Below are 25741 nucleotides of genomic sequence, written 5' to 3' on the forward strand. Positions count from 1 at the left end.
CACAGATGTGTAATCTGCATGGCTGTGTGAGCAGCTAAAACCTTGACATTTTCAATTCTGATTTGAGCCGCTTTCATATGTGGTACTGAAATCCGTATCCGATCTGCGGCGATGCGGCTCAGTCTGAACAGCCAGATTGGAATTCAAGCGACTTTTACGTCAGTCCAACTCGACATTCGTCATAATTTCATGCTGCTGAGACTCAAACATACAGGCTGATGATTCTGTACCAAAAAAATAGAAGAGACTCATCGCAGTCGCTCCGAGTTTGAAGAGGTTTAGAAAGAAACAGCCGAGCGCGGCTGGAGGAGCCTGAGGCTGCAGCGCCAGAGAACAGTTTAAAGAGGACATGAACCAAAGAAGCGGCCGTGGCCGAATGCCGCGCCCTTTTCGTGGCGAGCTCGAACACAGTGTTCCTGTCAGTAACTGGAACTTTAATCGCTCCTGTGATGCTGCTGAAGATGAAACTGAAGCTCCGGGAGCGACTGGCGTTCTCTGGCCGTCATGACTGTTTACCTCCAGACAAGCACGACACTTGAAGAAGCTCTGCTCTTTTGCGCATGCAAATCGGTTTTAAAACAGTGTGAACAGCCAAACAAAGAAATCGGATTTGGGGAGAAAAACTTTACCCTGCTGTGTAAACGTAGTCTAATTTACTTCATAAAACATCTTCAAGTATTGGTAAATACTTAGTAAATTAGTCCATTTTTTTTTCAATGCTTATTCATTTGTAATTAAGTCCTTATGTAGGCAGCCTTTAAATGAAGCGTTACTCAATATTGCTGTGTAAACTTTTTTTTAGATTTTTGTGTTTTTATAGACATTTCTGAATGTGTCTATGGTTGCAAAGAACAACTGAGATGTTGGGCTCAGAGCATGGGCAGCACCATGTTTCACAGGCCGGTGAAACATGGCGCTGTAACTGCATCAACAGTGATCGTCAAGTAATCCCATGACGATGCAACCAAGCCAGTTAATGCCTAGCTGGGAAAGAGAACTGACAGGACTAGAGAGGACTAACAATGTGTGCATGTAATGTTTTATTCCTCTTACTATTAAAACACTGGAATTTGTCAGGGCATTAATAAGCTGTAAGGCTACGATGGAGTGAATTCCCCACTTTGCAAATACTGAGTAAAGCTGTTGCAAAACCAGCATTTTAGCCCACAAGATATCACACAAAAAAGGCCAGAAAACCCAGGTGGCACTGACAAACAGACAGAAGTACAGACACAATTCAGGTTTCAAGATGGTTGTTACTCTCACGTCATGCAACGCCTGCACAGGTTGGTTGCTATGCTGTCTATGGGCCTAGATGCACGTAGCTCACCTTCTCCAGCTCACTGGTGAGCTTCTTGTTGTCCTCCGTCAGAAGCACCCGTTCCCGCTCATACTTCTGCTTGCACTCGGCCTCAAACTCCTCACGCTCACTATGGCTAAAGTGCACACAAAAAACACTTTTATCAACATGGTCAACACAGAGTCTCACTTCTGTTCATTTTCTACTTGATGTCATGATAATAAAGAAATAATATCGCCCAATTTGCATTTCCCACTTTTAAAGAATGTTTAAAATATACACAACAGAGACTCTACGCAGCCCATGGATCTAATGTTGAGGCAGTAATAGTGTGAACCTGAAGGGTAGCACTGAAGTTTGACCTAAACAAACAAACAAATAAATAAAATCAAGCTTATGGGTCATTCTACAGAAATGTCCATTTTTGTGTCCCTAGTGTTAACAGATATATTACACATGAAAAACATGTTAGGGTTACAAATGACTTATATATTAAAATAAAACTAAGTTATTTTATCAATTATACCTTCTTGATCCATCAATTCAACAATGTTGATTTTTAAATCAATTATACGGGATTTCAAGCACCACAGAAGTGCTCATCCCCACAGTCATGTGTAAATGGACAAATTTAACTACAATAATTTATACATGACTATAGAATATATGAATTCAATGACAAAGGAAACAAATACCAAACAAATATTTTAATATTTTATATATTGAAGTCTGTGGTGTGACCTACTTTATTTTTTAGACAACTGTGGAAAAAATATTACACAAATGGATTAAATGACATATTTTATAGTGGATGTTCCATGATTGACATGTGGTTTGATGCTCTGTAGCACAAAAATGTCTCTGGTGTTGCCTTTCTTATGTGCAACACCAATGAGGATCAGTAACACCAGTGACACCTGTGGAGAGATAGAAAAGTGGACGTTCCTGTAGAACGACCCTTGCGCAACTTTCCTTTTACCCCAGATGTAACAGATCAGCAAGGCACGTTTGGTGGTTAAGGTCTGCTGCTTAAGTTTTGTGTCAAGCTGATAAGTAATCTCATACAGACTTGCTGTCTGACACTACATGACACTGTGACTACTGATTTTCAAAGGGAACTCAAAACTTGATGTTTCCTCTGAGGATGAAAGTCAATTATCTACTATCATCATCAGATCTGTATCAGTACATTGTTGATTTTGCATTTGAGACCTAAACATCGAGCCAGACCTTCGTTTTGAGGCTGTGCATGTGAAGTAAACACACAAAGATGTGGTCTGAAAAACTCCTGCAAAATTCTTCCCTGACTTTTAGGCCCAATCCCATTTCTTCTTTTTACACCTACCCCTTGTTTTTGAGTGTCTCCTAGCCCCTTGGAACTGAGTTACAAGAGAAAGTGGTTGACATCTTTCCCTATGAAATGGGACAAACCTCAAATAAAAACACCTGCCCTGACTTCAGTGACAGCAGAGGAAGGGAAAGTTTGGCTCCTCACTGCTGGGCTTTAGTTACATTTAGAGCATCATATGTTTTCAAAGAGGGGAATAAGACAATTATTTATTATCGCCCACCGTTAATTCTTTGATGATACAATGCTGAAGTCACATATTCACCGGCTTCTTGTTGGAATTTTTCCATTCCACCTTAAATGGTGCAGCAGTTACATTCTGGTGCTTCAGGCATCAGAACTGCTGGACTATTTAAGGTGGAATAGGACATTAGCATGCTATTAGCTATTCCTTATGCTTGTTATGATGAAAATGACCAGAATACATTGAAATGACATTAAACTAAGATAATACAGTGGTTATCTTGATTTTTAACAGTGAAAATTCTCACATTTGTGTGTTTCTGTGGTCGCTTGCTCTTTTTCCATCACATCGCTCTGTTTGGAGTCTCTGAAAAATCTGAAAAAGCCACCTGGCCATTTTCTTTCCTCATAACACTCTGTTTGGGGAACCATGTAGCCTTAACATTTCACCCTAACCCTCTATCTCAATAAAAATCCGGACACCATAACCCTAGACGTGAATGTGCAAAACGGACTAAGGGCTAAGTGGTAGGGATGAGGGTTGAAATGGGACTGGGCCTTATTATTATTTCAGGTAGTGCAACACAGTAATGATATTCCTTTCAATTTTCACAAAGTGCTGCTTTAACATGATTTGAGTCCTGCAGTTCAGGTAGTAAGCTTGCACAACACTAATTGGTAGGTTATAAGCTTCTAGTACTTGTTAGCTTCATTAGCACTTGGCTGATTGACTACATAATAAGGGGAAAATTGGGCAAATTTGATTCCTCAACTATCGTTTTAACAGCTATTTACACAGCTCATACAGAGTGACACTAAAAGGACTATAGAACTGATCCTACATCACCTTCCGCTTTGAAAACTGACACGCATAACTAGGGGATGCTTTATAATATCATCTTTAGATAAATTAGTCTAGCAGTAAGTTCTCAGTTAACCTTTTTAACTCCTTGGAACCTCATATTCTTTACTTCATAACTTTCATATTTTCTTAAGATGAAATGAACTTCATTCAAAAGCTGGGTGTCATACGAGGCTGTAACTGTCTTTTTTCCAGTCAAATAGATGGTGATGTCATTTTAAAACTTTATAACACATTTGTTTTTCCTATTGAAAGTTGACCCATTTTTGCCCACAAATCTGAGCTATAAACTGCATCTCGGATGGCGTCTCTTCAGTGATCTGCTCTGTAAAAACTATTTTTGTTTAAAAAATGCAAAGAGTATCTAAGATCTTTAGATTTCAGCAGTAAATTGTAATGCTATATGCTTCTGTTTAGGATCAAAAAACACATTTTCTGTTCATTTGAGGTGCCCACAAGCATATGATGCACCTCTCATTACCTTCTTCTGAAACCACACAGCAGCCACATAACAGGCTGAGCAACATAGTCGATGAATGGTCACTCAAAAACTAAACGTACCTTTCTCGGCGAGCCTTCTCCAGCTTGTCTTTAAGCATGAGGATTTCTTTCTGCAGGGTGAGGTGCTGGGCTTCGGCGTCGCGGAGCTCCTTCCGGAGGCTCTTCAGCTCAGTGCTGTGGAGCGTCTCCCTGCGACACAGCTCCTCCTCATGCTGCACGCTCTTCTTCTCCAGCTCCGCCCGCAGCCGCACCACCTCCTGCTGCTGATCTAAACCCACAGTCGCATGAAGCGGCCCAGTCTGCTTCAACTGCTACAGGAGAGGCAAAAACACTGTTAGAACGGCACTAACTTTAAGGGATGCATTAAAGGAGAATTCAGCCAAGACGTCTGAAGTGTGTAACATCTCTAAATGCTAATTCATAGACATATTACATGAAATGGTTAAAGATATATGGTCAGACACCTCAAACATTTTACTGCAGTTTAAAGACAAGAGTTTGGTCTAAAAAATTTCCAACAAGGGATGCAAGATGATATTTGAATCAAACTGGCACCAGCAGATAACTGCTTGAAAAATCACTGACGTTACAGATACTTAGATGTGATTAATATTTCAAACTTTATATTGATATTTGATATGAATAGCACTGACAGAACTATCAAGTGTTCTGTGAGTGTTATGATGAATAAAGGCATTCAAGTGATCAAGTACATGCAGTAAAGTCTCGTTTAAAATACTACAGAGTAAGTGTGGGGGAAAAATCGATTCTTAGATGCATCGCCATGCGGACGTGAACGATTCAGAATTGATTCACAAATGTCAAAAATCCATTTTCTAAATATTTAATTTATAAGGTAATGTTGACGGAACGCAAAAGGCGGAACTTGGAAGTGGGTATGTGCTGCACCCGGACAGTCTGTGCAGGCACATAACAAAAACATATGGATGAGCAAGAAATCCGACCGGCTCCCTCTGCATTAAAGCCAGGTTCGGTCAGGAGTCACAAGCCAAATGTTAAGAAGAGACATTTTGTCCTTTCAACAAAAATCTAACCACCTTGGGAGACACAACATTTAATGTCCAGTATGTCTCAGTGCTGATGTCCTAGAATAGGTCAAAAATATAAATGAAATCACGGACTTACTTCGCTCTGCTTTAAGCTTTATCTATAGCCGCTTTCATCCAATTTCCACCAGAAAACTTTTCCTCAAAATCTGAATAGTTTCTTGTAAAATGTCTCTCAACGTTCGACTGTCTTACGAGGTTAAAGTCGCTTCTTATTCTCCAGCTTCTTGTTCGAATTTTCCAATTCCAACTTAAATTCTGCCTGAGGCGCCAGAATGTTAATGCGGCACCATTAATGTGGCACAGCAAAATTTGAAAGAGAAGCAACTTCATCTTCACAACTTTTTAGTGTTTGACAGTCTCTCGCTGCAGATTTAACGTACGAGGAAACCAACTGCGCTGCTTATAAATGCAAATAAGTCCATTCATCTCCAAATGTTCATCTGAAATCTCTCTCTTTGCCTTTTCGTAGCTGCTAGCGAGGCGAGACTGCGTTGGTATGTGACCTGCAGAGCATGGCAGTTCAGAACCAGGGCTTTCACTCTATGTTGCACACATCCTGTCTCAAAGATATCTACCCCCCCAGAACTGCTGTAGTGTGTTGTATGGACATTCGTGACCACAGGACCTTATTTCACCGTAAATGTGCATTTTATCGCAGATGAGTGGCAGCAGCGTTTAATGAGCTCCAAACAAGAGCAGTGAATGAAAGCCTTTCAGTTCACTTACCTCATCACTTCCATTTGATTTATTAATAAGAGATTGGAAGTAAATTCATTATGGATCATTGCAGATACTTTGCTTTAAAAGTACCAAGTCATCACACAGTGAGAAAAAAAAAGATCCTGTATATAAAAAAAAAAAATAAAAAAAAATAGATGCATCGATAATTGTTTTATAATCGCATTGCAGCCTATGAATCGTAATCGAATTGTGAGGTGCCAAGAGATTTCCACCCCAACTGTGGAGCAACATTTTATGTCGCATCCCGTGACCAACAAACATTTCGTATTTCACTATAATGGCAATCCACTATGCACTCCATATCTACTGTATACAAAGAGCTTGAGGGGAAAAAAAATAAAGCACAACGTCTGTGAAAATGAGTGTTAGAATGACTGAATAGGTGTTTATACAGCTGTAGTTCAGGCCTCATATGCCTACCTTTACGCCCTCCAATTCCTCCTCCAACTGTCTGCTGTACTGCTCGTTTCTCTCTCGTAGCTTTCTCTCTTTCTGAGCCTCGGCCGTTTGTTCCTCTGCCTGCGCTTCCAGCTGAGAACACAAGCAGAACAAAGTCTAATTCACTTAAGGAACCAAAGAAAAATACAAACTTTAAAATAGCTGTACTGAAATCAAGGCATTCACATCGCTTGCTATTAACCTTATCATACATCATGTTCATGTAAATTGCTGAGATTCTCATTCTTTACTCAACAGCATGTATGTTACTTCAATTCAATGAGCAAAACTGGCAAATGTAACAAACATAAATGTTTATAAACGTTTATTCCAATAGGCGTCATCTGTTATAAAGGCGACCTTAGCCAACGTTGATCAGAACTGAACTAGATGGCATTAGCTAGCTAGCTTCAGGCAGCAGATTTTTGAAAATGAAAAGAAAAAGGAAATTGAACATTGATCCTAAAACAGGAAGAACACACGAGGATCTTGTACCCTGGGAGAGAACCAGGTGAGGGCAATGAAACTTAAAACTCTCACAAGAGAGTCGTGAGATTTGGCACCAAAACTACACACAGAACAGAGAAACAACAGCTAACCAGACGTATCAAATACGCTTGTGAGTTTCAGAGGTTAAACGAGGCTAAGCTCTTCAGCCCATTAGCCTTAAACCATAGGAGAGACTCTCCTACCTCTTTGCGTGCTCTCTCAGCTTTGCGCACCTCCAGTCGCAGACTCTCCACCTTCTGAGACAAGCCCTCCATCTCCTCCTCCTTGTCACGCAGCTGACGGGCCAGCCGCTGATTGTGCGAGCGCTGGTCAGTGAGGCGCTCGCTCAGCTCAGAGAACTCCTTCATGGCCATCTTCCTCTGACTGTGTGCTTCTTTTAGGTCTTTCCCCTGAGCCTTCAGCTTCTCCTCCGCTTCCAGCAGCCCCTGAACACAGAGACATTTTGGTTTTAATTTCAGTTTATTTACAGTTAATCTCACGGTTGCATCAATCGTTTTATCTTTGATTTTTATATTTTGAAAAGTAATAAGTTCAGATTTTTTCTTTTTCGTTTCAGTTTTTAGTATTAGGACAAATACGGGGAGAGCAGGTATTGGATAAAGACAATTATCACAAGAGTAGACTGAGCTCAGCTTTTTTCAGAAGGAGAAAAAAAAAAACTCATTTTCTCTCAATTTCATTTTGTTTTAGTTTTGCAGTGGACATTGTAGTTTTGGGCCCAATCCCATTTCTTATTTTTTACCCCACCCCATGTTTTCGAGTGTCACCTTTCCCCTCTGAACTGAGTGACAATGGGTAGTGGTGGAAATCTTCCCTACACAATGGGGCCCTCACATTAAAAAAGGACATTACTTCATTATCAGGCTACCAGTGCTGCTCTGCAGCTGCTGGGCTTATGGTAAATTTAGGGCATCATATGCTTCAAAGAGGGAGGATATGAAAATGATTCGTTATCACCCACCCCTAATTCTTTGCTGATATAAAGCTGAAGTCATTTTTTTCCACCAGCTTCTCTTTCGAATTTTCCCGTTCCACCTTAAATGGATCAGCAGAAGTGCTTTCGTTGTCATATTGTTGCGCTGGTCTGAGTGGATCAGACACAGCAGTGCTGCTGGAGTCTGAGGAGTGGACTGACAGGGTAGGAGTGTCTAATAGAGTGGACAGTGAGTGGACGCAGTGTTTAAAAACTCCAGCAACACTGCTGTGTCTGATCCACTCATACCAGCGCAACACATACTAACACACCCCCACCACATCAGTGTTACTGCAGTGCTGTGAATGATCCACCACCCAAACAGTACCTGCTCCGTCAGGGTCCATGGGGGTCCTGACCACTGAAGAACAGGGTGAAAGGGGGCTAACAAAGTATCAGAGAAACAGATGGACTACAGTCTGTAACTAGAACTACAAAGTGCACCTATAGAGTAAGTGGAGCTGATAAAATGGACAATGAGTGTAGAAACAAGGAGGTGGTCATAATGTTATGCCTGATTGGTGTATATTTGGTATTATGTATTTTGAAGCTGATGTCATAGACTCCAGTGTGTGCTTGCCCTCATGCTTTTGCCTAGCTGTCTGTTTGTGTCATTGCCCCTGTTCTGTCACCTTCCAAGAGAACTGGTTAAATATGACATGTTTTCATGGCCTTTTCAGAATCAAATGATTTATATTCTGCAACTCTGTGATGTCAAACAATATATAGCCTGCTCCATCAACTGCTGTGGCTAGTGCTGTATTCATGGTTGGACAGACTGCTTCTGTTTGAGAGTCTGAAGGGAGTGAGTTAGTGGATGATTGTGGATAGACCGTCTGAACTGATTCTGTTCAAGAGTTCGAAAGGGTCGAGCTAGTGAATAGGAGTGTACAGACCAGGAACATCAACAAGCCGCGGTGATTTTTGGGAGCAGAGCCTCTCATTTCTGAAACGCGCCCAAAGACTCACTGCCATGCTTTTTTTCTCGCTTTGTTCTCTGAAATGGCTTTGATGATTAAAACATGTTTTTTCTCAAACCTCTGGCCTGATGCAGAACCAAAAATAGACAAACAAGACTGTCTCTCTGTAAACCTTCAAAGAAATAGAGATAAATGCTATTAAGGCAAGAACAGGCATATTATTAACTATACCATCATGTCCATAAGAAGAGCCAGTTTTCCAGCAACAAAACAGAGTTTGTCCCTCCAACCTTATCCTTTGCTACCTATCAGCAGGTTTCACAACTGAGGGAGAGGTTTTCTAACAACAGGAGAATCCATGTTAACAGCTGAGGATAGTCAAGCTAACAGTTAACACAAGAAAGCACCTAGGGTCTATTAGGACAGACCACTTAAAAGGTTTGCTAACTATCTACCAGGCCCATTATAACAACTGGACATGGCTGTTACTGTTTCTGAATCAGTAAATTGTTCCAATATGTACCTTTATACAACAGTCAATTCTGGCCATGGAAGCTGAATGGTTGAGAGGCGTTCTAACTGTGCTGATATTTCGCCATAACAGCACGATTTTTTCACAAACACTATCACTCCACTGAAACGTAGTTGCTAAGCAACGTGTTTGACAGCTGTAGGAGACGCTCGAGCCATTTAAATGTTTTTACTTCTTACTTTGCCACAAACAGAAAATGAACGCTTAAGATCACAATTGACCGACAGCTGATTTGGTCAGACTAGATTAGAATTAGAATTCAGAACCATTAGCCAACTGTGTTCGCACGACTTTTACTCCATCTGTACAGGGAAACACCCACATACATGCACACTAATGAACGCACACACTACGGGGCAGTGAGCACACTTTCCCGGAGTGGCAAGCAGCCCTATCCATGGCGCCCGGGGAGTAGTTGGGGGTTAGGTGTCTTACTCAAGGACACTTCAGTCACGTATTGTCGGCTCAGGGGGATCAAACCTGTGACCTTCCGGTCACAAGGCTGGTTCCCTAATCTCCAGCCCTCGACTGCCCCAGTTAGGGACTACACTAAATTTCCAAACTGTCATCACCATTGAGCAGCTTTTGAAGCAGCAGCTGTGACAGAAGAACACCTAAACAACCTGGAATCAGCCAGAAATGAACCCAATACCATTCGCCAAACTAAATAGTCTGTAAGATGCTTTACAGACTGGCTGGAACAAAACAACATTAAAATCCGGCAAAAAATGACAAAACTGAGCTAAACTTCATATTGGGGCAGGTTTATGGCTCAGTCTGATTTGGTCAGACTCTGAAGACGAGACCACATGTTTGGCGAATGGTATTGGGTTTATTTCTGGCTGATTCCAGGTTGTTTAGCTGTTCTTCTGTCACAGCTGCCGACTGAAACGAAGAGAACGGAGAACTGCCGGAGAACGAACTGCCAGCTGTACAGCGAGTGGGTGGAGCTCGTTACTCTGACGTAGCAACAAGCTGCTTGCTAAGGAACTATAATTTGGGGGAAGGAACTGAATATTAAAACATATTAAACGCTGCGTTCACTGCCCAGTTCATTAATTTCATACTTTATTTATTTAACTGTTGTATAAAAGCAGTAGAACACTGAAGGTCATCTGTTATCGAATAGCATCATGGCTGTGATGATCTACTGCGACCAAATCACATTGTGAAATAACTTCACAGCTAACACACTCCCTCTCGGGTTCTACTGCTGAATGAAACAGCCCATTATACATTAGCTGAGGCTGTTATGATCAAAATAAATCCAAATGCAATGTTTACCATTTAAAAATATGTAGACATGCTAGGTGGCTAAATGGTTTTTCAAGTCAAAATGTACAAGTATACAGAAAAGCACAGATACTGGAGCTTTAGCCCGCTTATAAGTTGTGATTGCAGCATGTATCTTCAACCTAAACGCAACCTAAAACCACATACCTGCACAGAAATCTTGGAAAAGGATATGGTGAATGAAATCACAAGATGTGATGGTGATTCAAAAACATTCTGGGGGTTTGGAGGTCAGCCATGAATAACTCTACACTACACAAAAAATAACATTATTAACTGGTAACAGGCCTCTTAAATGAACATCTTTGTTCTGGAATGAAATGAAAATAAATGCAAAATTTTTTACTGAAACCTTGAAGAAAAAAACAAACAAAAAAACAAACAAAAAAACAAACAACAGGATGGGTCAAAATACAGAAGTTCCACATTAGTATCTGATGTGACCACCGTTTGCCTGTAGAGATGGGACACATTTATAGAATTTCTTTTTTAATCAAACTGCTGCAAAACAAAAGCAAAACCAAAACCGTTGCACTAATATATCCACTCTTGAAAAAGATTCAAGGGTTCTTTAGTCAAGAAAATGGTCCTACATAAGATCAGAAGGTTCTTTGCATTGTTGGAAAATGTGCATGAATGTGCTATAGACGGTTCTACATATAAGCTTTTTGAAAAGTGTTCTACGTAGCACCCAAAGGAGTTCTTCTGTTGTCACAAGTCTGACACCGTAATAACAGAAAAACCCTTTCGGATGCTACATAAAACCACTTTCAAAAAAAGGTTCTATACAAAATTGTCTATAGCACATTCTCCATCAGTCTGAAGAATGCTTTCATGATGCAAAGAACCCTTTCATCATGTAAAGGGTTCTTTGAGTGTTCATTGTTCTATATGGACCATTTTCTTCATTGAAAAAACCCTGAAGCACCATCTTTTAAGAGTGATAGAACCACATAGAGACGGATTTCTCACCTTATGCATGTCATCTTTCTCTTGCATGACACCCTTTAGCTGCTTTTCCAGAGACTTGATGGCCTTGGAGGAGTCTTCTAGATCCCGACGTGCGATGCTGGCTTTCTCCAGCTGCTGTTCCAGCTGACCAGAATCTGAGATAACACAAATTACCACAGTAGTTTTCAGAAACGTAACTGATTTAAAGTCACTGGCCGGTTGGTACACCTTACAATTAGAGACAAAAGATAATCTCCTTCTATGCACAGTTTGTGTTAGTCACTCTTTAGCCCAAGCGTGTCAAACTGGGTTCCTTCTAGACCACAGCTCTGCAGAGTTTAGCATTTCCCCTTTCCAATTAGCTGATGAGTTGAATCAGATGTATAATGAGGCAGAAAGCTGACATCTGCAGTGCTTACACACTCTAGCCCTTCGTCTGTGGTCAATTTCTCCCCACAGGTCCAATGGAGGCTGGATATTTTTTGGATCACTGTACTATTCTCAACGCAGCAGTGACACTGAGGCAAGTAAAAGTTCCAGAAGCAGTGCTATGCCAGATGTGTTGGTGTCAGTGCCACTGTAATGGTTCCATGGTCTCATTCTATTCACAGACAAGGTAGAGGAGGGTGGCTGAAATTGTGCAGCAAGAGATGCAGTCTACAGACTACAGTCAGTAAGTGTACCTAATAAACCGGCAACTACTGCAGAGATTGAACTGAATCACACCTGTCTGCGTGAATCTGTTACCTGCTATCTGCTTTTTCAAGATGTCTATTTCACTCTTCAGGCTCCTGATCTCCACCTCTTTGTTAGCATTGACTGGCACATCTGAATTGGGGTACTGCAGGGCCTGCACCGTCTGGGTGGACTCTGAGGCACAGAGGATGAGTCACAGTCAGTATCTGTCTGAGTTCAGACAGTGTGCGTGTGTTCATACATTTTCTAGGAGCTCTGTGTTTCAATACTTTCAAAACTGACAAGGAAAAACCATTTTGTTGAAGCCAAGACTAGGATTAGGATTAGACTTAGAAAATCCTTTAAATAAATAATACATAAGAGACATACAGCACTGTGCAAAAGTCAGAGACCACACTACACTTATCTGATTCCCAAATCTACCATTGAGTACAAGTTATTCATTTTTAGCGTCACATAATAACATAGAACAAATATGTCTAAAATGAAAAATACATACAAGCCTCAACAATTACATTTACAATCCAGTCTTCAGTATGTGTGACCACACTTTGCCTTTATTACAGCTTCCATTCTTTTTCAGGAGATTTGCTTTCAGACAAAAAAAAAATCTGCAGGGATATTATTCCACACCTCCAAAGTTCAGTCTTAGAAGTTGCTTGCAATTTCTGCATTTTTTGCTTCCCCAAGCAAATCCAAATAATCTCAAACTCATCCAGTGAGGTTTAGGTCTTTGCAAATAATGTCTATTTCTTTTTCTCATTAAAGGCTTCTTAACACGAACACGTCCTTTTCAGTAGTGTTGAGTTGTCTCGTCACAGTGGAAGGTTGGACAGAAACAAGAGTGGAGCTTATTTTTTTCCTCTCTCTCCAAGATAAAAGCTTATCTATTATTTATGCTGTTTTTAAGAGTCCTACTTTCTCTAGATCTTTCTCTACATCTTTATCTTTTTTTCCAGATTTGAAAAGATGGAAAGATGGACAGAAAACAGCTAAATACATAGATAGGCAGATAGATAGACAGAGAGCTAGATGGCTAGATACATAGATAGATATACAGATAGACAGACAGAAGACAGAGAGAGACAGATAACTAGATACATAGAGAGACAAATAGATAGATAGACAGATAGATAGATAGACAGACAGACAGAGAGACTGAAAGAAAAACAGACAGACAGAAAGACGGACAGCTAGATACATAGACAGATAAATGAGGGAGTAGGAATAAAAGTATATCTACTGCATATTTACAAAGCTTATAAGAGAGATTTGTTGAATTAAACAAAAAAAAACAAACAAAACAAAAACGCTTCCTTTAATGGGCGATTATGATAGAAATAGAATAAATGTATTTAGTCTGACCTTAGCTCAGTACTGTGTACCCCCACAGACCGATACTGTGTAAAAACAAGTATGTGTGTGTGTGTGTGTGTGTTTCTGTTCACCCTGAAGTTTGCGGCTGAGCTCGGTCTTTTCCTGCTCAAGGCGGCGGATCCTTCTCTCGTAAGCTTCAGAGGCCAGGCTGTCCTCCAAACTCCTCTGTATCCCAGCATCCACCTGATCAGAGCCACTGGCCTCCCGCAGACAGCCGCGGTCTGACAGAGAACTACACACACACCAAGTCTCACATAAATATCTGCAGAAGGCTAGTTTTTAGAAAAACACAAAATAAGGAAAACTTGCAGAAAGATGTCCAATCAAATCCACATCGTTCTAAACCAGAAGATATAAGATTACAGGTAACTGTCACAGTGGATTGTCTCTAAATTACGATAATACATACATCACATCTGTCTAGTTTTCCCTATGACTGCATTATGAAGTAAACTCAAACTTCAAATGCTTACCATTTGCTAGTGTAAGTGAAGCCGATGAAGGGGAGGTGGTGTCCGGAGAAGGCCGTGTGGGAAGGTGGTGGCATTGTCTCCTGAAATAATGAGGCAGTTAATTAGCACTTCTTTAATCTACTGTTTGCACTGAGAACTGACTGAAAATCAAACAGTGGACAGAGCGGAATGGAATCAATGTAACTGATGGTCTTTCTGACCTGCCTTGTTCTGAAACAAGCAGTACTGAAATGCTCTATAAGAGCCAGCGTTCACAGTCCAGGTCCTGCAGTACCCCTGCATCAGACATGTCAATTGTTTTCCACTACTGCAGCACACCTACTTCAGAAAAGGCTTGCTAAAGGGGACCCGTCATGCAGTCAAATCAGTTTTATTCTAGAACCTATATCCCTACATCTCCCACAATTCCTCTGTGCTACTTGAATTTTAAGGGGCGGAGCAGTGCAGTGGGCACTGCTACTTTGGTAAGGAACTATGTTTTCTGTGAAACTGTCTGCAGGAAGAAAGTCTTCATCATATACCGCTGAAGGGGCCAATCCCATTTCTTCATGTTAGTGTGTGTTGTGCTGGTATGAGTGGATCAGACACAGCAGTGCTGCTGGAATTTTTAAACACTATGTCCACTCACTGTCCACTCTATTAGACACTCCTACCTTGTCAGTCCACCTTGTAGATGTAAAGTCAGAGACGATAGCTCATCTGCTGCTGCACAGTTTGTGTTGGTCATCCTCTAGTCCTTCATCAGTGGTCACAGGAAGCTGTTGGCTGGATATTTTTGGTTGGTGGACTTTTCTCAGTCCAGCAGTGACACTGAGGTGTTTAAAAACTCCAGCAGCACTGCTGTGTCTGATCCACTTGCGTTAGTGTTACTGCAGTGTTGAAAATGTTCCACCACCCAAATTGTACCTGTTCTGTGAGGGTCCATGGGGGTCCTGACCATTGATGAACAGGGTAAAAGGGGGCTAACAAAGTATCAGAGAAACAGATGGACTACAGTCTGTAACTGTAGAACTACAAAGTGCACCTATACAGTAAGTGGAGCTGATAAAATGGACAATGAGCGCAGAAACAAGGAGGTGGTCATAATGTTATGTTAAATGTGAACATGTTGCTAGTAATATTAAATAAAACAGTGTGCTTCATTAAGTACCCAGGGAGATTAACCATACTTTGGTAAGGCTATCATTTATATTGTCTGAAGGAGCTAGTGGATGAGAGTGTAAAGTGGTTGGTATAGTGTAGTGGGGAACACCTCCGTCTTCTACGCTGTAGACTGGGGTTCAGTCCCTGTCTGCTTAAGCACCCTACACTATACCAATAAGAGTCCTTGGGCAAGACTCCAAACAGCACATTCGTCCACCTGTGTGAAATAATCAAACGGTAAGTCGGTCTGGATAAGAATGTCTGCTAAATGACATAAAATTAAATGTAAAGACTGTTTCTGTTATGTGCGAATATGAAGGGGATGAGCTTGAGAACAGGAGTGGATAGATTGTTCAGGATATGTCACAACAGAGATTCCTGGAAGCCAGGCAGTTTCTCTGAAATACAACAGTCTCATTGTTCAGGACCATTTTTACTCCCTTAGATTGTTTTTACCAGCAAGATCGTGATGCAACACCTTCCATCTGCTATTAAAAAGTAGCCAAATATGACGGTTCCCCTTTGAATTAGCTGTTAACTCAATCAAATGTATTAGAGAAAAGAAAATATGCAGAATAGGGCCACTCCAGGACCAGGGTTGGGCACTACTGAAGCCATCAGTGGAAATTTACTGTCACAGAGGTTGATTTAAGTTAACCATCAGCACAAAATTGAAAAGTTCTTCATGTCAGAGAATCTGTCTGTTATATTCAAACAAAATAAGCCAATGTAGCTGACAAGCAATGAAAACCAGCAGAGGTACATTAGTAGTTTTCTTTTAACCACTTCTAGTCTTTATCAATTATAAGGAATGTTTATTTTTTTGGAAGAAGATGTTCAAAGGACCGACTGATCTCAAATCTTTTCACTGATGTGAAACAAAAAATTAAACCACCAGAACGAACCGAGTTCTTGAGGCAGTCGTCTTCCACATCGAAGTTGGAGGTATCGGTGGGGCTGCTAACTTCGGGGATGTAGGGGGCCTCACAGGTACGGATGTTGTCCCAGTCGATGCCTGAGAAGAACGGGTGCCTTTTAAAGTCCTTAATGCCGTTCTGGCCCAGCCGGTGCTCACGAGAACAGATCAGCCTTCGCATCAGATCCTTCGCCTCCTCCGACACGTCTGACACCTGCACCGGGAACTGGAACCTCTCCTGAAGAGAAACACACACACACAGACACACACACGGAATTGGCCATAAGTGCGGCTAAACCAAATTCAGGCCAAGGAAGCTAGTGTGCAGCAGGTCAAGGAAAGTGCTACTGTACTCATTGTAGTTGTGCACTAAATAACAAACAATAAACCACAATTAACCTTAGTATGAAGGCTTAATTACCTCATTCAGAGGGTGAGATGACTAATCCAGAAAATAGTGAAGGAAAAACAAAGAGAGTGTTTAAAGCAAAACTAAAACTGGGTAATTTAAATAATAGGCATTCAATTATGCTACTTATTTCCCCAGGATGGAGTGGATCAGAGGTTAGGTTCTTTAGCTAAGCACTGGAGCTATGAGGCCAACATTGCTAACAAGCACTAGAAGTCAACACTCAGCCAAATCTCTCACCCCACTCACATCTAGGTCTCCATTAAGGCTGACCATAAAGACGTATGATTACGCTAAAATCTGTGCGTCTTTAATGAAGACCTGGACGTGCTTTAAACAGGTTTTGGGTGACTACTGACTTCTGATGTCCAATAACAACATTAGAATTTCTGAACCAAAGAAGCAAAATTTGGACACCAAACATGTCTTGGCTGACAGAATACATCTAGGGTAAATGGAAAATTGCGCACATTTTTCTACATAACTGATCAGCCAAGATGTGTTTGTTGTTTAAAGTATTTACTTTGCACTGCAGTTACAATAATATAGCTAACAAGTCATGGAAGCTCTACCCTAGCAATTAGCACCTCAATAACCACATACTTGCCACAAGTTTTGAACTGATCCTGTACAGACCTCTGTTTGTGGTCTCTCATTTTAATCCAACTTGCCTTGTAGGCCCAGTGCAGAGCTAACAGAGAAAACTCTGGACACCAAACATATCTTAGCTGATCGACCACATTTGGGATAAGAGAAAAAATATTTTTTTGCTTAACTAAGGTTATGTTTACACAGCAGGTGAAAGTGGCCGAAATCCGATCTTTTCCTTCATATGTGACACAGATGTGGGTCTGTGTGTCAGTGTGAACAGCAAAAACACACTGAATCTGGCATTTTCAATTCCGATTCGAGACGCTTTCATATGTGGTACTGAAATCTGACACGTATCCAATCTGTGTAAATGCGACTCAGTGTGAACAGCCAGATCGGAATTCATGTGACTTTTACACCAATCCAACTCTACATTTGTCATTTTGCCCTGCTGAGACATTTAGGAACTCATGAACATTTAGGCTGAAGTTTCTGTGCAAAAAAATTAGAAGAGATTTATCGCAACTGCTCAGTGTTCGAACAGGTTTCGAGGGAAATGACCAAGCGCAGCTACAGTACTGTGCGAAAATAAAGTCATATTCATAATTCAAATAAACATAAAAACAATAAAAAGTAACAAAAATTTCTTGGGTCCAAATTTTTCCTTGACACCTTCACAGCTGCCACAGAGACTTGTTAATATCATCAATTACATCATGAGCACAATTTACTGCAGCACTGATTGGTCGAACCAGGAGCTGCTTTTTAACTACATATAATACTGGACTTAACTAACTACATATAATACTGGACTTAACTAACTACATATAATACTGGACTTAACTAACTACATATAATACTGGACTTAACTAACTAAATATAATACTGAACTTAACTAGCTACATATAATACTGGGCTTAACTAACTACATATAATACTGGGCTTAACTAACTACATATAATACTGGACTTAACTAACTACATATAATACTGGACTTAACTAACTACATATAATACTGGACTTAACTAACTACATATAATACTGGACTTAACTAACTACATATAATACTGAACTTAACTAACTACATATAATACTGGGCTTAACTAACTACATATAATACTGGGCTTAACTAACTACATATAATATTGGACTTAACTAACTACATATAATACTGAACTTAACTAACTACATATAATACTGGACTTAACTAACTACATATAATACTGAACTTAACTAACTACATATAATACTGGGCTTAACTAACTACATATAATACTGGGCTTAACTAACTACATATAATACTGGACTTAACTAACTACATATAATACTGAACTTAACTAACTACATAAAATACTGAACTTAACTAACTACATATAATACTGAACTTAACTAACTACATATAATACTGGACTTAACTAACTACATATAATACTGGACTTAACTAACTACATATAATACTGAACTTAACTAACTACATATAATACTGAACTTAACTAACTACATATAATACTGAACTTAACTAACTACATAAAATACTGAACTTAACTAACTACATATAATACTGGACTTAACTAACTACATAAAATACTGGACTTAACTAACTACATATAATACTGGACTTAACTAACTACATATAATACTGGACTTAACTAACTACATATAATACTGAACTTAACTAACTACATATAATACTGGACTTAACTAACTACACATAATACTGGGCTTCCTCGAGGAGACGTTTGAAAATGGGTAAACAAACACACTAACATCCAGAAAATTACAATCAAATATTTCAAATATTAACACTTTTCTCAGCAGATAAACACAAACTACACAAATAATTAGATTTTGAAAACGTGTCTTGGGTGCCTAAGACTTTCGCACTGTACTGCATAGGAAAACGAGGCTACAGTGCCAAGGAACAGTTAAAGGTCTGAAAGCCACGTTTAAAGAATTCGAGCACGCCAACCAATGAAGTGGCCGTGGCCAAATAACGTGCCTTTATACAGTGAGCTCGAACACATTGTGGGTGATGAGCCCAGCTGTCAGCCATCAGAACTTCATGGTCGCTACTGTGATGCTGGCGAAGATGAAAGTGAAGCTGTTCGTTCATAGTCATGGTTTTTTACCCCTGGATAAACAAATGTGATGCGTTGTTCTCTTGCGTGTGAGGGTCAGTTTAGGAGCTGATCTGTTCAGACTGATGTCACATACAGATCACATTTAAAAGATAATGTAAACAGCCAAACAAAAAATGGATTTGGTGAGAAAATCAGATTTGGGCCCCTTTTACCTGCCGTGTAAATGTAGCCTAAAAGAACTAAAAGAAGAAGGCAATTATTAAAATGAATATAGAGGACACACAGGGTCATGCAAAAATTGTGCACGATTGACTTGCTCAATTAAACCCATCAACATCAGCAACGTTAAGATGCAGTGAGCTCACTTTGTGGTTCATGATCTTGCCGTAGGTCTCCACCAGTGATTCAGCGTAGAAGGGCGTCTCTCCATAGAGCATCTCATACATACACACACCTAAAGACCACCAGTCACATTCAGGCCCGTATTTGCCCTTCCCGTCTTCCATGGCCTGCAAGATTTCGGGGGATATGTAGTCTGGTGTTCCCACAGCGACGGAGGACTGCACCTAATGAAAGACAGGACCACACATCAAGATTAGAGATGTGGAAATTTAATTACTGATACAATTTAAAATGGTAAAAAAAAAATTTAAGGGTTACGGTAAAATTCTGTTTTAGGAACTTTGTGCTTCATGCTGTCCTGAAAAAGTCCTCATGTGCTAGAATGCAGGTGCGCATTTGAATCACATGTACACACGCATTCCAATAAAACAGCTTATGGATAACAGATGGACTAAACATCTTTAATACGCAGCATGGGAGCAGTCTAAATATATATAAATATTATATATATATATATATATATATATATATATATATATATATATATATATATATATATAAATAAAAACACTGGGGTAGTAGACAACAGGATGGATATTTGATTTGCAAAATATGCCAAAAAAAAAAAAAAAAGAAAAAAAAAAAAAGATATAGCTCCACTCCTAACTCTAGACTAGACTCGGAGTGGTCAAGACCACAAGAGGCGCGTCCAAGTCAAGACCAAGACTTTGTAATAGCTGCCTCCATGTAAAGATAAAGACCAGATCAAGTTATTTTGTTTTAGAATATAAAAATAAAAAGAAAGGAAAACATGTAAATTATTGTAGCTCATTGTACATTCATTATTAATAATACACGACAAATATTAATAAATAAGATATGTTAGAACATTTGTACAGTGTAACATACATAGAGCCCAAAAATATTATTATTAATATACTAGAGTCACGGTCCAACATGGTCCATTATAACTGTTCAAAGTTAGCGATAGTGAGGTTATTCTCTGTCCTTCTTCTCTAAAACTTATTCAGAATCATCACCTACAGTCAAATGAATATAAACCAAACAATGCATCCATTTTAATCATTAAATGAAAACAAAGTAATAACATTCTCATCTGCCCTCAAGAGACGTTTGGATTTGGAATCAATGAACATCAGCACCTTAGCCTGAGACTGAGACAGAGACAAGACAGAGTCCAAAAGATGTTGAGACTGTGACAAGATTGAGATCAGACCAGACTACGACTAGACTCCTGCAACACTACCTTAGCCTACTCAATCCCACGTTGTCATTCTAGCTCCACCCCTTAGTTATTGCTGTCACCTGTGTGGAGTTTGCATGCCCTTCTTCTCTAGTTTTGTCTCTTGTATCAGCAGCCCTTTTGTTTCTGTGTTTTGCTGTCTGGGTCTTCTGTCTCTTCATGTGCTTCGCTTTACATGTTCCCATGTTTGTTTCATTGTTCAATATTTGTTTTTGCTCAGCTCATTTGTTTCGGTTCCTTTAATAAACCTTTAAACTCATCCCTACATCCTGCTTGTATGCTGACCATCTCTGATAGGCTGCCAAAGGCTTAAATACATCCAACAGAGATGACAAATCACACTCAAGCTCTAGAGACTGAAGTCAGGACTCAATGCTGAAGCATCCGTTTGAACACAGATGGCTCTGGACTCACCGTTCCATCTTCCATGAGTTTGAGGCAGGAGCCGAAGTCAGCCAAGCGGATGTGACCATTCATGTCCATCAGGATGTTGTCTGGCTTGATATCTCTGATGGTTCACAGAAACGGAAAACAAATGTAAGGCTACAAAAAAAAAAAAATCACAATGAACACTGAATGTTATTTTACTGTGGCACAGATGTTATTTTTTTTTGGGTCATTCCACAGAAATGTACCACTTTTCTATCTCTCCATAGGGGTCTCTGGTGTTACCAGTCCTCATTGGGGTTATACATACGAAAGGTAACACCAGAGACATTTTATTGAAAAACGCATTTTACAAAATGGCTGCTACACAGCATCAAACCACATGCTGTCAATGGAATATCCACTAAAATATGGAATTTAATCCATTTGTATTCTCCCCCCCCCAATCACCTAAGAATAAAGTAGGTCACACCAGTGACACCAACCACAAGCCTCATATGAAATAATGAGAGAAAAGAGAAAATGTCTGATAACTGAAAGACACAGTGGACTTAACGTGCTTTTCTCCATAGATCCTCAGAAAACCGGTGAAAGGAAGTCGAGTGATGTCATCAGTGTGATTTTTATTTCAAAATAGATTTTCTGTTACGCGGTAACACCAGTGACACGACTCCTGGGGAACTTTCATTATATATTTTATAATGTTTATTCAGCATTTGTTTTCTTTGTCATTTAAAGCATATTTCATAATCACATACACATTATTACAGTTAAAATAGCAGGAAAAAAAAAAAGTTTTTTTTTTTTACCTCAAAATATGGCCTCACCCTCACACACGACTGAGGACGAGCACTTCTGTGGTGCTTGGAATTCTATATGACTGATTTAAAAACCAATGTTGCTAAATTGAGGCTCAAAAAGGTGTAACTGTTAAAATAACATTGTTTTATTTTAAAAAAATATGAATAAATAACATTCTTTTTCAAGTGTAATATATCTGTAAACGCTAGGGACACAAAAATCCATAGAATGACTCACTTATTCATTAACATTATTTACCCCAGAGGTGCTCGACTCTGCTCCTGGAGATCTACCACCCCACCCTGCAGAGTCCCATACTAATCTAACACACCTGATCCAGGTAATGAAGGTCTTCTCGGGCATCTGAACATTCGAGCCTGGCATGTTGGGTCTGGATTCTACAGGGCTAGTAGATCTAAGGACCAGGATTAAGCACCTCATTAAAGTGTTGACAAATGTACCTTAAATCTGTAACAGTCGAGTCTTTGTATTATTAGCCATTAGTAATTATTTCTAACAAATGAAATAAACAAACTGTGAAGTACAGTGATATTAAATGCTAGAAATTCTGTCTAAGTATTATCCACATAGTTTTCTTTGTACAGCCGTGTAGACACAACTACACCTGCTTGCATTAATCATAGCTATTCACCATGTTTTTTTCCCACACCACCACCATTTCTGCCCCAAAATTAAGCCTGGGTTTCACATCTGGCAGCACTTAGCCATCTAATTACAAACTAGCCATGTTAGCTACAAATTGTGGTAGCACACTTCGATGACTGTGTTGACATAAATTATAAAATGTTTTGGAGTGAATTCTGTTATGTTTCAGGATTGTGACAATGTAGATGCCTCAGACTGTAAATAAGGCTGTGAAGCAGGGCCTACGGTGGAGCTTTGAGGCGTGTTTTGTTGCTGGTGCTGCTGGGTAATTGGACAGCTGTCCTGAAGGGAAGGTGATGGAGGGGACTCAGGGGAAAGAAAACGAGCTGCTTTGTGAAGTTTGAGTTTTGCATGCCTGTATGTCGGAGTTCTTAAAGGCGTTTGTGTGAGTATTCTAGCAGAGCTGCTGAGAGATGAGCCTTAGATAAATTTAGTGCTAATGCACACCAACCAGTTCTTGTCTTTTCTTCTCATATAAACCATGAGTTGTAAGAATAGGGATGACCATCTTGATCAGAAAGGCATCATCCAAAACACAGAAAGCGTGGTTAGCACTATTTCTGAGGCCTTTCACACAGGACGTCATGCAACTGCCACGCAACTGCCACATACTCAAAATAACAGACACCCATTCACAACTATTATCATAACATGTGAAGAGATAACCAATGAACCCAAAGAGTGAGAACACTTTTGTAAACCCTTTATAATTAAAGGATTTCTGCACAAAATTGAACTGGATTCAGAACCATTAGCCAACTGTGTTTGCACACTGTGGAATTAGACCTCTGCATTTAACCCATCCGTGCATCTGTGAGCACACCTGCCCAGAGCGGTGGGCAGCCCTATCCACAGCGCCCGGGGAGCATTTGGGGGTTAGATGCCTTGTTCAAGGGCACTTCAGTCATGGACTGTCAGCCAAGGGGATTGAACTGGCAACCTTCCGGTCACAGGGCTGGTTCCCGAACCTCCAGCCCACGACTGACCCTATGATCCCAAAATGGAAAATCTATCGGGAAATCGTAGCACACTGAACAAAACCAATATATCACACTTTTTCATCCCTTTATACTCTGTAAATAATTTAACTTTCTTGCTAATAATCTCAACTTAAGGCTTTCTTAAGGTGACGCCTGGCTCTGCGCAGCAGTTAGGAGATATATTGACCCTATAAAAGGTCAAGGACCTTTTCAGTCCATGCATATTTTCCAGCCTCATTCAGATCATGATACAACATTTCAATGGAATCAAGTTTAAGACCTGTTTTTTTCCCCCTAAAACAAGAAATCTCTTCTAGTTTGAGATAGGGATGTGCACTGGTACTCAAACACTGGGTTAACTATTTAAGATGCCAGTACGCAAATACTGAAAGCACTATCTGGGTAACTGTTAGATTACATGACAAGATACTGAATATCCAGTATATCATAATAGCGTTGATTATTTGGTTACTTCTTTTTTGAAGCGGGGTCATATTGTATCATCATCTGTGTTTAGATATAGTTATTTAAAAAAAAAAACAAAAAAAAAAAAAACTGTGTTCTGCTAAATTTAACCTGAAAGAGAACGAACTGCAAATGACCTCAGTTCATTTTGTTTTCACAATGTAAGTGATCTATAAAGAGGACCTCTGAGACCACCTCAAGAGGGGTTGTTTAGAGAGGTCAGAGCTAGTTTGCCGTGTTCACATATGCAAAAGGAACCATGACTCGGCGACTTGCGTCCACTTCAGACACTGAAACGCCCCAAGTGTGAAAACACCCTTACAGACAGATGCGCTGTCTACAGTGGAGTTTCCTTATATAACCTGGGATGCACTGGTCACTCAGGGATTGAAAGTCATCCAGGTAAAGCTGCCTCACACCATCGTACTCCCTCCACCATGCACAAAGGGGAGAGGGTATGACTCTTATCCCGCTCTTTTCCACTCTTCTCAAGAGGTTATTTCAAGTTTATATATTTTCATCATCATGAAATGCAATTTCATCAGTCACTGACTGTTCAAACATCTAAATATACCTATGGCTTAGGACGTGTTTTTGGTGTTATTCACATAGAAATCCTAATCTAAACATTGTTTCCCAACAGTACCTTGTACTCACACACTTAGAAACACATGAAAAACCACTTCAGTGACTCTCTCTGTGTCAGCATTCATTAGAAGTGTAAAGTCTAACCCTTAAAAGCATCCAATAAACACAGCAGTTAAAAGTTTATTTAAGACTTTTCCACATGTGTTGATTGTTAACTTTGAGTGCTGAGTAAGACAAGAGTTGGTGGAATATGCAGTGTGTTCCTGGGTGTGGGTGGGTGTGGGTGTGTGTGGACTGTGTTGAGGAGAGATGAGGACTGCTGCCTCCTGCTGTTAAGCAGTATAACAAAACAGTGGGGAAAAAAAAGCGCAGTAGTGGAATTAGCTTGGTCAAGTCTGGATGTGAGGGAGTCTATTGTTATACATCTGCCTCTATAAAGCCTAGAAGGAGAGCTTAAAGGGCCCATACTATGGAAAATGTAATTTGTTTGGTGGAGCTTGTAAACGCTGTCTCAGAACATGCCGTTCGTTCTCCAGTCCATTCAGATTATATACAGAAACTAAGCTGCAAAAACATCTAATTTCTGTGAAGTCATGAAAATGATCCACCTGTTCAGACTTAAGTTTTAAGCAGTGTTTCTGCCTAGGCTACTTTTTGAATGAAGGGCAAAACAGTTAGATACTGCAGTCTTAAAAGTATGGTAACAAAAACAGCTTAAACAGAGGATAAAAAAGAGGCAGAAAAAATTGTCATAAAAACGAATTACGACTTTTCGGTACCTCAGCAAACACAAACGTCACACAAACCTCAGAGAGAAAAATAAAGTACAAGTTAAATGTATGATACGAGTCCTTTAAAGGGAAATTCTATCTGTTTTTTATTAAATTCAATTGGTAGGGTGTAAACTAAGCCATTCAAAGCGGTTTGAAATGTTCTCTTA

General features: G+C 39.9%; 1 protein-coding gene across 8 annotated transcripts in view; it reads right to left on the reverse strand.

Moving 5' to 3' along the window:
* cdc42bpab (CDC42 binding protein kinase alpha (DMPK-like) b) overlaps positions 1 to 25741 on the reverse strand; it is a 132766-nt gene that overhangs the window by 39629 nt on the left and 67396 nt on the right. For 3 of the 8 annotated variants that reach the window (XM_017720193.2, XM_017720195.2, XM_017720196.2), the window contains exons 6-17: positions 21329 to 21422; positions 19674 to 19874; positions 16649 to 16669; positions 16217 to 16465; positions 14169 to 14248; positions 13767 to 13927; positions 12370 to 12492; positions 11644 to 11777; positions 7136 to 7378; positions 6426 to 6536; positions 4255 to 4505; positions 1331 to 1436 (exon numbers count right to left, since the gene is read on the reverse strand). In XM_017720193.2, the coding sequence (XP_017575682.2) occupies positions 1331 to 1436; positions 4255 to 4505; positions 6426 to 6536; positions 7136 to 7378; positions 11644 to 11777; positions 12370 to 12492; positions 13767 to 13927; positions 14169 to 14248; positions 16217 to 16465; positions 16649 to 16669; positions 19674 to 19874; positions 21329 to 21422 (1774 nt within the window). The remainder of the gene's footprint in view (positions 1 to 1330; positions 1437 to 4254; positions 4506 to 6425; positions 6537 to 7135; positions 7379 to 11643; positions 11778 to 12369; positions 12493 to 13766; positions 13928 to 14168; positions 14249 to 16216; positions 16466 to 16648; positions 16670 to 19673; positions 19875 to 21328; positions 21423 to 25741) is intronic. The other 5 variants (XM_037538148.1, XM_037538147.1, XM_017720198.2 and 2 more) reach the window with 3 other exon arrangements.

This window comes from Pygocentrus nattereri, chromosome 4, assembly GCF_015220715.1.
Source record: "Pygocentrus nattereri isolate fPygNat1 chromosome 4, fPygNat1.pri, whole genome shotgun sequence".
Taxonomy (NCBI): Eukaryota; Metazoa; Chordata; class Actinopteri; order Characiformes; family Serrasalmidae; genus Pygocentrus; species Pygocentrus nattereri.